General features: G+C 51.3%; 1 protein-coding gene across 1 annotated transcript in view; it reads left to right on the forward strand.

Annotated features, from left to right (window-relative positions):
* Positions 1–12,221, forward strand: part of Lamc3 (laminin subunit gamma 3) — a 58,624-nt gene that overhangs the window by 18,627 nt on the left and 27,776 nt on the right. The window contains exons 5-13 of the mRNA XM_051185139.1: positions 820–1,008; positions 1,086–1,203; positions 3,414–3,512; positions 5,579–5,715; positions 6,688–6,798; positions 8,042–8,234; positions 8,390–8,508; positions 9,562–9,786; positions 11,553–11,741. Coding sequence (XP_051041096.1) covers positions 820–1,008; positions 1,086–1,203; positions 3,414–3,512; positions 5,579–5,715; positions 6,688–6,798; positions 8,042–8,234; positions 8,390–8,508; positions 9,562–9,786; positions 11,553–11,741 — 1,380 coding nt within the window. The remainder of the gene's footprint in view (positions 1–819; positions 1,009–1,085; positions 1,204–3,413; positions 3,513–5,578; positions 5,716–6,687; positions 6,799–8,041; positions 8,235–8,389; positions 8,509–9,561; positions 9,787–11,552; positions 11,742–12,221) is intronic.

The raw sequence follows: 12,221 nt of genomic DNA on the forward strand, positions 1-12,221 counted from the left end.
CCCACCCCTCCCTGAAGCTCCAGGCTGCCAGCCTCCTGGCACCTGTTTCCTAGCCACCTTGGTGTGATCACACTCCACTCACTTCACTTCCCAGTACCCCCTTCCCCTGCCCACCACATGCATGTTGCCACAGCCAACCTATTGGCACACATACCAAGCAGACAAGGCTTCTCTGGTCCAGGCAGCCCCCTCCTGGCTAGGATGCTCTTCCTGCTCCATCATCTTCCCCTATCCCAACGCCTTTCTGACTCCCTCCAGGAAAGCACTGTGTGGAACATTTATTATGGAGCCCACCTAGCTCTTCTGGAACGCCCTGTTTGGGAATATCAGATACCTGGGCTCTGTGTACTCAGCGTATCAGATACGCTGAGCCTGAAAGCCATCCTGGCCTTTGTGTTAGTCAGCTTTCCCATTGCTCTGACAAAACACCTGGCATAGTAGTATTAGGAAAGAAAGGTTAGTTTAGCTCACAGCTTGAAGTTTCGGTCCCCTCAGGATCAGGATGGTGGCAGGTGTGTGAGGCAGCTGGTCACATCGAATCTGCAGCCAGGAAAAGAGTGGTTAATGACGTTGATCAGCTTGCTTCCAAACTCCTTTCCCAGTCCAGGACCCCAGCCCGGGGATGGTGTCATCCAACTTTAGGTGGGTCTTGCCACCCTAGCCTAATGTAGAAATCTCTGAGAGGTTTGTGCTCTCGGTGACTCTCAATCCTGTCTGGTTGATAAGCACATCCATCTTTGAGATTCCTGCTCCAGAGATCAGGGCCCCTCCCCCAACAGAGCCAGTCACTCATACACACAACCCTCCATTCTCTCACAGCCTGCAACTGTAGTGGGCACTCTGAGGAGTGCACATTTGACAGGGAGCTCTTTCGGAGCACAGGCCATGGTGGGCATTGTCACCACTGCCGTGACCACACAGCTGGGCCACACTGTGAGCACTGTGAGAGGAACTATTACAGATGGGCCCCGAAGACGCCATGCCAACCCTGTGACTGCCACTCAGCAGGTGAGTGGCCCCAGCTCCACCCATCCCCATCTCCTGTCTCCTCTCTGCCTCCACTGCCCTGTGCTCCTCCTCCTCAGGCTCCCTGAGTCTCCAGTGTGACCACTCAGGCACCTGCACCTGCAAGCCCACAGTGACAGGGTGGAAGTGTGACCGTTGTAGGCCTGGGTTCCACTCCCTCAGTGAGGGCGGCTGCAGGTAAGGATGTGGGGGCAGGTGGCACGTGTTTGTGCTAACTACGGATGGGATTCTAGCTGCCCCCGCTCTGCATCCTCATCTTAGTTTCTCACCCTGTAGCTCCAGGGTCCCAGCCTTATGAGAAAGAGTGGGGGGCATGGGGATAACTAACCTGCCCACTGGAGGGGGCGGGTGGAGGCCTGGGAGGCCCACTTGCTGTGAGAGAGACAGAGTCCTAGGTTGAACCTGAGACCTGGTGAGTGAGGGACACAGAGGCACTCCAGGTGGGGAGTACCACCAAGGCTGAGGCAAGGGTCAGGCGAGGCTCAGGTCTGGAAGAAGAGGGCCTGGTGCAGAGGGGGCAGGAGTAAGAGGTTGGCCCTGAAGATGGAGGAAGGAAACAGGCAGATTCCAGAGCCCAAGTCTGTGGTGACAGAGACTGAGGAGGAGGAAGGGATGGAGGCTGGTCCTCCTGGCAGAGGGCCAGGTGGAAGCTGGGCAGGGAGCCAGGCATTATATACATGTTTGGAGTGCGTGGTACCCAGCCACGAGGAGAGAGACCAGCAATCTGCCACAGGCTGGATCTTAGAAGAGGGGCCAGACACTTTTACTGGTAGTTCACGATGGAATCCACAGTGACCAATACTGCAAATTCCGAAGCATTTTATGGGTGTAGTCTTACAGATCATAGGCTGGCCTCAAAATCACTACAGCAAGAAATGAGCTCCTGCTGGAATTAGAAATGTGTACTACTATGGCCAGTTTTATGTGGTGCTGAGGAGGGAACTCAGAACTTCATGTGTGCTAGACAAGCACTCTACTGTCCCCTGGAAGCACATTTAAACAGGCTTGTCAGGGCTGAGGAGATAGCTCAGTTGGTAAAGGTCTTGCTGTGCCAAGTGTGAGGATGTGAGTTTGGATCCTCAGCCCCCGGGGAAAAGCCACAAAAGCTGGGTGTAACATTGCACATCTGTAAGCTTAGTGCTGCTGAAGGCTGGAAATCGGGCTAAGACAAGTGGATCACAGCAGGTGGCTGGCCAGCCAGACTTGCCAAATTGGTGAGCTCCAGATTCAGCGAGAGACCCTGTCTCAAATATAAGGTGGATCACAAGAAAGCTAACTTTAACCTATGACCTACATACATACATAAATGCACACATTCCCGTGCACACACGTACACATGCAGGAAAAAAAAATAAATGAACTTGACTATAGTAAATAGTAACAGTGTTCCCATACATTTGAAAGGCAGGTGAAGCTTGTTGGGTAGACATGGTGGCACAGAAATGCCCAGTCAAGCCAGGCCAGGACTCAGTGGGGGAGAAAGTGCCTGCTTAGAGTGCAGAAGGCTCTGAATTCCATCCCCAGCACAACAACAAACAAACAAAAATCCTGGGCCTGACCCTGGCTGCTTCCCAGGTCTTGGGCTTAGGACCTTTGCACATGCCATTCCTCTCCTAGAGCATGTTCCTTGCCTGGCCCTGCCTCCTTGGCCTGTGTCTCTCACACTACTCTCCATTCTCCAGTTCTCAGCTAACGTATTGTCCCGTTGAGAAGCTCCTTGCCCCCCACCCCTCCCATTCTCCAAGGCTGGACCAGACCCTCCCTAGTACTGCCTCACCACTGTCCATCTCCACAGCACACACCGCAGGGCAGGGACCACTGTTTGTCTGTTCTCACTGTGTCCTGAGGTCTATGAGAACAGGAACCACATCTTACCAGATGATGTGTGGGTGGATGATAAGTGGATGGGTGGATGAATGGAGGTGAGTAGATGATGAACAGAAGGCTGATTGGATGGATGGAGGTGGGTGGATAGATGCATGAGAGAGTGGGTAGATGGGAAGCAAAGAGATGAGTAAATGGATGGATGGATGGATGGACTAATGGAGGGGCAAGTGGATAGATGCTAAGCAAGAGCATGGGTGATGGATGGATGAATAGATGAACAAATGGAGGCGTGAATAGATAGGTGGATAGTGTGCCCATGGTAAGTGATAACATGAGTGGTGGATGGATGGATGGGTGCACCAGTGGGTAGGGTGGATAGTGGGGTCAGGGACATCATTGCATGGGTAGGTGAGACACTTCCTAGAAAAGTGGGAACAGTGACACCAAGTACAGTTCTTGAATAGTCCTATCCCTTAGGAGCAGGGGAAGGCAGAAAGAGATCTTCTGGGGATGGGATGGTCCACTGTGGAGTTGCTCAATAGACTCAATTTCTTCGGCAGACCCTGTACCTGCCATGTTGCTGGCAGCTTGGACACCTGTGACTCCCACAGTGGAAACTGCCCCTGCAAAGAGAATGTAGAAGGCAGCTTATGTGACAGGTGGGTGTGCTGGTCTACAAAGAGCTACCAGAAGTGATCTTGGGGTCTCTGGAGAGGTACCCAAGCTGTGTAGTTAAGGGAGAGGCAGTGCAGAGTCCTCAGAGTTGGGCAAGTTCGCCATCCGTGTTCTTTCTGAAACCCCAGGGCCTGCCACTCAGGAAAGTAGCCAAAGACCCCATGGGAACTGCTTGTATTCTGATCCAACAACACTGAGGGTTTATTAGCTGAGGAAATACGTCATCACTTCAAGATCAGAATCCTGGGGGGGGGGGAACTGAACAGATAGGAAGAGTGTGTCTAATCCGGGCAGCAAATACCTGGTGCCATCTTTCAGCTCTTCTGTCTCACATCCACGGTAGATGTCACTGTGGAGAGTTATCACAGCCCTCCCATCTCACACCAAGGGCAGACATCACTAATGGAAAGCTGTCACAGCCCTCCCATCTCACACCAAGGGCAGACATCACTAATGGAAAGCTGTCACAGCCCTCTCATCTCACACCAGTGACAGACATTAGTAATGGAATACAATAATCTAAATCTGAGATCCTTCTCAATGCCTTGCTCCAACAAGCACTACCAACTGAGCTAAGACAAGAGTCATCCCTGCCCTTCGTGAAAGGGATAAAGAAGACAATCCATGGGAAATCTGAAGGCTGGAACTATTTGAATAACAAAATTAGTAAAGATGTAATTGCATTGTAACCCTAAGAATGGGGCAGATACCTGTAACACCAGTACATCATCAGATAAATAACAGTAGGGCAAATCTTCCTTCAGAATTCTAAATGACAGAGAAGGGTGGAGAGGGAATCAGGCTAGAAGAGGCACCCGGTTGTGACTGGGCTGCCAACAGCAGCAATGAACGCTGGTGGTCCTGGGAACAGGCATTTGCATAGACTCAAGATTCAGTTCTGGAAATAGTTACTAATTACAATGGTGGTTTTCCAGTATGTCACAAGCAAGTTGTTTGATACTTTTCTCCTCCTGGAAGGTTTTTTATTTTTTATTTTTTTAAAATTGTTTTGTGGAGTTTTGTTTTTGAGGCAGGCTCTCACTGTGCAGCCTAGTCTGGCCCCACACTCTTAGAGATCTGCCTGCCTCTGCCTCCTGATTGCTGCGGTCACTGGTATGCACCACCATGCCACACCAGTGCCCCACTCCAGCAACTGTTTAGACAAGGAACCTGGTGGCCAGCACGGCAGCTGAGAGATGATGATTCAGCCCCTGCCAACATCACATGGGAGGCAGAGACAGGAGGACTGGGAGGAGCACAAGGCCAGGCCAGGGTATAAACTAAGACCCTATCTCAAAAGACAAGGGGCTAAAAGAATGGACAACTCAGCAGTTAAGAGCACTTGTTTCTTTCAAGTGGCTCAAATCATCTGAGACTCGAGTTCCAGGGATACGACACCTTCTTCCAGATGCCACAGGCACCAGACAATCACGAAGTACACAGATACGCATGCAAGCAAAACACTCATGCATACAAAAAATTAAATTTTCTTAAAAAAACAAAACAAGCAAGCAACAACAAAACCCAAAGCCTGTTGTGGTACTGTACACCTTTAGTGTCAGCACTCAGGAGGCAGAGGCCAGTCTTGTCTACATAGTGAGTTCTAGGCCAAGCAGGGCTACATAGTGAGTGAGACCTGTCTCAAAGAAACAAACAAACAAACAAATGCCCAATAGAAATGAAAGTGTCAAGATCACAGGAGAGGAAGGGGAGATGTTTACAAATCAGGGCAACAAGGGCACAGTTAAATGCAGTGTCAGGGCCTGGAGCAGGGGGACATGTTAGTGAGAAAGAAAAGAAACCCTGGTGTAGCCTGGAGTCCCTTAATGTCAGGCCGTGCTGACCTCTTGGCTTTGAGGCTGTATATTAGCAGCAGAGACGATTTACCAGCAGGCACGGGAATGTCTGTCCTGTCTTTGTAATTCTTGTGTTTCTAAAAACAAATAGATAAATAAATAATAAAAATTAAAATGTTCTTAAATTTCCCCAGGATTCCGAACAGTCTAGTGGGATCCCAATCCTGTCCCATCCTGGCCTGACTCTCTTACAGATGCCGCCCCGGGACATTTAACCTGCAGCCCCACAACCCCGCAGGCTGCAGCAGCTGCTTCTGTTATGGTCACTCGAAGGTGTGTGCTTCTGCTGCCGGCTTCCAGGCACACCACATCCTCTCAGACTTCCACTATGGTGAGCAGAGCTTGGAAGCTGTCTTCCGGGGGTGGTTCCTTGCCCTGACGGGGGATCTCCCTTTGGAAGGTAGGATGAGGACAGCCCTTCCACTGAGGCCCCTTTGAGAGATGCCCTAGGCCACACAGTCTTGGTAGGTAGAGTGTGGAAGGACGCCCTCCAGCACTTGCCTTCTTCCCCGGGGCTCCTCCCCCAGCCTCTGCCCTTCTAGCCTCTAGCACTTTATACTGGTACTGGAAGGTTGGGTATGTCCACAGGCACTGAGTCCTGCGGACAATCTCCATTCACCCCCAGGAAAGTTAGTCTCCCTTAGCATATCTGAGTTCCAGCTTACAGGCTTGTATTAAGCACCTGCTGTATGCCAGGCACTGCTGAGCTCCACATTCCAGGGAATCTCAGCCTCGCTGAGGTGAGGTGTTCTCATTCCCATTTTACAGACTAAGTACAGACTTGTCTGAGATTGGTTCTGGCAGCCATGATTGTGTCTTTGGACCAAGACGGGTGGAACTCTAAACTCTGTAATCCATCAGAGCCGGTGTGTGCCCAGCCATACTCCTTGGAACATTTCCTCACACCTGAGAGTAGAGTCTGGGGACTGGTCCTTGGGCATCCAGATGCAGAGGCAGTGCGCCCTCTGCTGGACAGCATGTAGGAAGCAGGACAGCATGTGGCAGTAGCTGGCCAGAATCTAGCATAGCCAGGGCTTGTTTTCTGAACCCTGAGATAATGTGGAGAAGTCTAGGGATATAGCTAAGTTAACAGCATTCCTTCTGAGCATATACAAAACTCTACCAGAATGTGGAATCATGGTCTCATCTAGGCCTGGCCTCGTCTTCAGAGATTGTCCTTCCCCCACTGTTCCTCTCTGAGACAGGGTCTCAAAGTTCCATGTAGAGACCTGCTGGACTTGTGGCTGGAGGCCAGCCTTCGGGCTCTCACAGTTGGGATGAATAGTCCGTCTTTGATGTTTAGGGCCGGATGGCTGGCAAGCCAGAAGCATGGGGGCACCAGAGCGTCCTTTGCAATGGAGCCAGAGTGGGATCCTCCTGGGCCTGCAAGGAGGGGAGGGGCTCTCAGCACCAGGTGGGTGACAGTTCCTGCTGACCGCACCACCCAGCCCTGCCACCTGCTAATACAGTACTATGGAATGGATGAGTTCTAAAAGACAGATTAACTTCTGCTCAGTTCCTGTCCATCTTGCCGTAGTACTCCTGCCAACAGAGCCCTGCAGTGGCATGAGGCATCTCATTTCTGTTCCTATGACGTCCCCACCCAGATTCAACCATGGGGACCCACCCCAGTCATTTCACCTCATCCTAGTCGTCTCCCAGAGATCCCATCCCGACACAGCGGTCCGAATAAATTTCCACTTCTAAACAGCTTTCAAGAGGGATTCAATTTCAGTACAAGTCCAGAGGTACCCATCACAACAGGTGCTGACAAGCGGCCATGGATTCGGTGACTGAGAACACACAAGTTTATTCTCTCAGTGTTTTGGAAACCTGAAGCATGGAGTGGGTGTCATGGAACTGCGTTTCTTCAGGTCACTCCAGAGCAGACCGTGTCTCCCTTGTGGCACTCACACCCTCCCCATCTTCAGAGCAGCTGTCTCCCTTACATTCACAACTGACCTGCTGGATAATCCAATAGACCTCCCTAATTCCATGGCCAGTGGAACAACACCCCAACTCCATCTGCAGCCTTAATCCTTTTTGACTGACCAAACCCCTTCTGTAAAACCCATCTCTCAGGGTTTAGGGTTGGGGATCCCTCTGGGTAATATGATTCTTCAATCAGACCATAGCATGTGTGAAATCACCAAAATTCTCTCTCTCTCTCTCTCTCTCTCTCTCTCTCTCTCTCTCTCTCTCTCTCTCTCTCTCTGTGTGTGTGTGTGATACCTGTTTGCATGTGAGTGGGCACAGCTGTGTGTGTGGATGCAAGTGCCAGAGGTTGATGTTAGGAATCATCTTTGACCCCTCTTCTACATTGTTCATTTCAATCAAACCTAGGGCAAGCTGATATGACTAGTCTCACACCAGCCAATTTTGCTCTAGAGAGCTCCTGTCTCCCCTTTCTAAAGCTGGAATTACATTGGGCCACCATGCTCCAGCAGCATTTACATGGGTTCTGGGAATCCACTCTCTGGTCCTCTTTACTTTTGTGTCAAGCACTTTAAGAACTGAGCCATCTCCTGTGCCCAGGCCTTGTATTTTCTACCCACCACAGGCACACATTGTTTGGATGCTTATTGTTGCAGTACATACAGATGCTAGAATCAAGTTAAGCATGTGGTGCTATCAAAGCCTTTTCCTCTTACCTTCAGAGAAGTTCCTGGGAGATCAGAGACTCAGCTATGGACAGCCAGTCATACTGACCCTCCAAGTACCGCCTGGGGGCTCCCCTCCTCCTATGTACCTGAGACTAGAGGGGGCAGGCTTGGCTCTGGCTCTGAGACCCTCCAGTCCACCCAGCCCTCAGGACACCAAGCAGCCAGGACAGGTTCAGCTCTGGTTTTTGTAAGTGGCCTCCCTGTCCTGAGAGATGGGAGTTGACTGGGGAGGCAGGCTGGTATCTGAGGACTAGGCACACTGGGAGGCTCCTGAGGGTTCCAGGCTCTTAGCACCACCCATCCCTACACCAGGCTGTCCCACTGACTCCCTGTCCCTTCCAGCCTTCAGGAGACCTCTGAGGAGGCAGATCCCCCACTGCCTGCCTTCCACTTCCAGCGGCTGCTTGCCAATCTGACTGCTCTGAGCATCTGGACCAGGGGCCAAGGCTCAGACCATTCTGGTCAGTATGATGACAATAGGCCCCTAAGAACATAGGTCCTGACCCTGCATCGCTTGTGGAGTTCTCAAGGCACGGACTCTGAAACTGAGAAATCATGACACAAGGCAGCAGGTGTTTCTGAAGATAGAGGGAGGGGCTGGACTTTGGGGGACAGGGAGTCCTGTGGGAGGACTCTAGGGATCAGGTATATGGTCGTTGACAGAATCCAGCAATGCCACATCCCTCCATAGTATCTTTCTGTGGGCACTGTCCCCCCACTGCTGGGCAATAATGGCATTGCATCTCAGCCACACCATAGGCTGATATGGGTACTAAGCTCACCCAACTGCTTTTAAAACAGGGTCTCCCTGGTCTTGAACTCTTTATTTTCCTACCTCTGACTCCCAAGTGCTGGGATTGCAGGATTGCAGGAATCTCACTGCTCTGTCTGGTCTGGAAATGTTAAAAGCTTAATGATATTTACTTGTATTTATGTATATTAATGGGCATACATTTATGTGTGTGCCACGTGTGTGGAGGTCAGAGGACAATTTGTGGGATCCTGAGAATTGAACTTCTGTCATTAGGCTTGGCAACTTGGGCTCTTAACCTATTGAGCCCATCTTGCTGGCCCCAAGCATGAACATCTTTCTCTCTCTCTCTCTCTCTCTCTCTCTCTCTCTCTCTCTCTCTCTCTCTCTCTCTGCCCCACCCACCCAGGTTAAAATCAAGGTCTTGCAAAGGTAACATTCTAGCACTGAGCTAACCCACCAGCCCTTATCTAAAAATCATCTGTTTCCTTTCTCTTGATTTTTTGACTCTTGTTTTCAAAATTACACTTAAAACCTGGCATAGTAGCTCATGCCTGTAATCCCAGCACTTTAGAGGAGAAGGCAAGAGGATAGCAGTCTGAAGACTGCACAGGCTACACAGCAAGACTCTGTCTAAAACAAACAAACAAAAATAAGAGTTTCCTCACAGGCTGCCTCTGTAAGCATGGGCCTGTCTCATGGTTGCTCAGGAAGTGTTTCGTGGACTTGCACGGAGGTCTCTCCTTCTCGTCTCATTCTGCAGGCCAAGTGTTCCTGTGTGACGTCCGGCTCACATCAGCCCAGCCCCAGAGAGGGCTTGCCCCACCAGCCTCTTGGGTGGAGAATTGCTTGTGTCCCCAGGGATACACAGGACAGTTCTGTGAATTCTGTGCTCTGGGATACAAAAGAGAGATGCCTCGTGGGGGTCCCTACACCAACTGCATCCCCTGCACCTGCAACCATCATGGCACCTGTGATCCCAACACAGGTGAGTTCCCAGAATTCCATACCAAGGCTACCTCAGCCACACAGACACAGTGTGAGATGAGAATTGGCTCTCACTGATGGCTCTTAGGGACACAGGCACTGGTCTGTCCTTGCCATGCTACCTGGGCTTCTCCTGAGTGGAACCTAGGTGTCAGGCATTGTGAACATCTGAGAAGGCCTGAAGCCAGCCTCTCTGCAGGCATCTGTCCACAGCCAGTGGGCAGGCCTGGGAGGGACTCCTCAGGGCCCTACTTAGTGGGTGCTATGAGAAAGGGCAGAGAGCTTATCAGCACAGACAATGACAGGGGAAGACATTCAGAGGGCCATGCAGGTGACAGCAATGCCATGGGTGTCAACCCAGAGCCACAAGTCTACTGCCCCATTGCTTCATGGCTGTGGCCTTGGGACAGTCACCCCCTGAGTGCTCCATCTGTACAGTCCAGACAGTGATAGTGTGCACACAGCCCAGGCCATGGAGACAGGGCCACACGAAGGTCAGGAATTGTCCAGACTTTTCAAACAATAGCCCTGCTTTGCACCAAAGCTCAGGGGAAGTTGACCAGGTGAGCTAAAGGGTCTTTTCCTGGGAGAGAAAGATATGGGAAGTCGTTAAATAATGCTACCCCCTCCTCCCTGGTGTTGACACTCCATCTTTGACTCCCACAGACATCAGAGTGATATGTTCTCCATTACTGTCCCATGCTCTAAGACAGGGACCTGAGGTGCGGGGACCTCATGACCAGTAGGTGGCAGAACCACACCTCCCACCAGTCTGGGGTGGCGTGTCACTCAATAGAGCTATTTCCTACACCTGTAGAGGAGCAGAAACCTCACTGGGGATCACATGACCAGAAGGTGCTAGGGGGCAGACACAGGCTTCTCCACCTCAGTACCACAGGCCTTTCACCCTGCTGTCTGTCTGTCACTCCTGATACACAGAGAATCATCTACCTGTCCTGTGCCTGGCAGACATCACCAATTGAGCCTAAATGAGGCCTCACAATCCTTTCCCACATAATGCTCCCTGCAGCTCCTATTGAGGAAACAGAATCTTCTAATAAGACGGAACTGATTTTTCACTCCCATTGAACTCTTGACTTTGCCACAACTTTCCGTTCCATATAAGCAAGCCCTCGCTTGTCAAACGGGTGCAGCAGCTGGTCGGAGAAACAAGCCTGAGGGTGTGGGGCTGAGGTAGGAGCCCTGATCTGCTTATCCAGGGAATGAAGTTCCCTTTCTTCCTCCTTCCAGTCCCAGCTGGACACTGCTGGTTGCTCCTGTAGGGGTGGTCTTCACAGGGTGTCTCTCCCTGTGGCTAGTCACTCTGGCTCCGAGCAGACACCAAAGGTGCTGGACTGGAGAAGCGAGTCTGTAATAGCCCATCTTCAGGTACCAGCAGGCGGAACAGAGCTGCCTTCCTGATGGCCTGCATGTACTCATAGTCCCTGCACAGGTGAACCCCCCCGCAAGGCTGCAAGGCGGGGCCAGGGCCTGTGTTTGGTGGGACCCTCAAGATGAAGAGGACAGGGGAGCAGGGAAAGGAACCAGAGTTGCTGTGTCCAAGCTTCCTCCCTGGCTCTGGCACTCTGTCCTTGATTTGTAACAGTAGCAGAGTTACAATCATGAAATAGCAACAAAAATAATGTTATGGTTGGCATCACAACTTGAGCAACTGTATTAAAGGTCACAGCATTAGGAAGGTTGAGAAGTGCTGGTCTAGGGAATACTGGGCTGAGGAGGTGAACAGGAATTTGCCTTGCTCCTTAGGGATCTGCATGTGTGGCCACCACACTGAGGGGCCATCCTGTGAACGCTGCATGCCAGGTTTCTACGGCAATGCCTTCTCAGGCCATGCAGATGACTGCCAGCCCTGTCCGTGCCCTGGCCAATCAGCCTGTACAACCATTCCAGAGACTGGAGAGGTGGTGTGCACACACTGCCCCCCTGGTCAGAGAGGTGAGTGGCCTGTGCTCTATTCCCCAGGAAGACCGCCCCTGATCCTGCCCAGGCTCTAGTGGAACAGTCCGGACTTGAGTGTGATGGGTAGGAAAGAGCCTGACCCTAAGTGTAGCAAACATGACTTCTGGGGATAGAGTCTTCTTGTCCAGGCCCCAGTATGCTGAGACTTGCTACAGCTTTGGTCATGTATAACTGAACCTTGAAAGGCCCACATATGAGCCCTAAGAGTGTGGCTCATGGCTTGGGATGAAGCCAGGGGACCCGGGATCTTCACTACAAAGGTGGGAAACCTCAAGGCAAACTTTTCATGTTTCAAAGAAAGGCTCAGCTTGTAAAATGCTTGCTGAGTAAGCCAGGTGACCCGAGTCTGAGACTCAGAACTCATGTAGAAAAAGGCCAAGTGCTGTAGCACATGTCTGTACTCTAAGCACTGGGGAGGCAGATACAGTTCAGCAGAAACAGTGTGGTTAAATGAGA

Source organism: Phodopus roborovskii, unplaced genomic scaffold, assembly GCF_943737965.1.
Source record: "Phodopus roborovskii unplaced genomic scaffold, PHOROB, whole genome shotgun sequence".
NCBI lineage: Eukaryota > Metazoa > Chordata > Mammalia > Rodentia > Cricetidae > Phodopus > Phodopus roborovskii.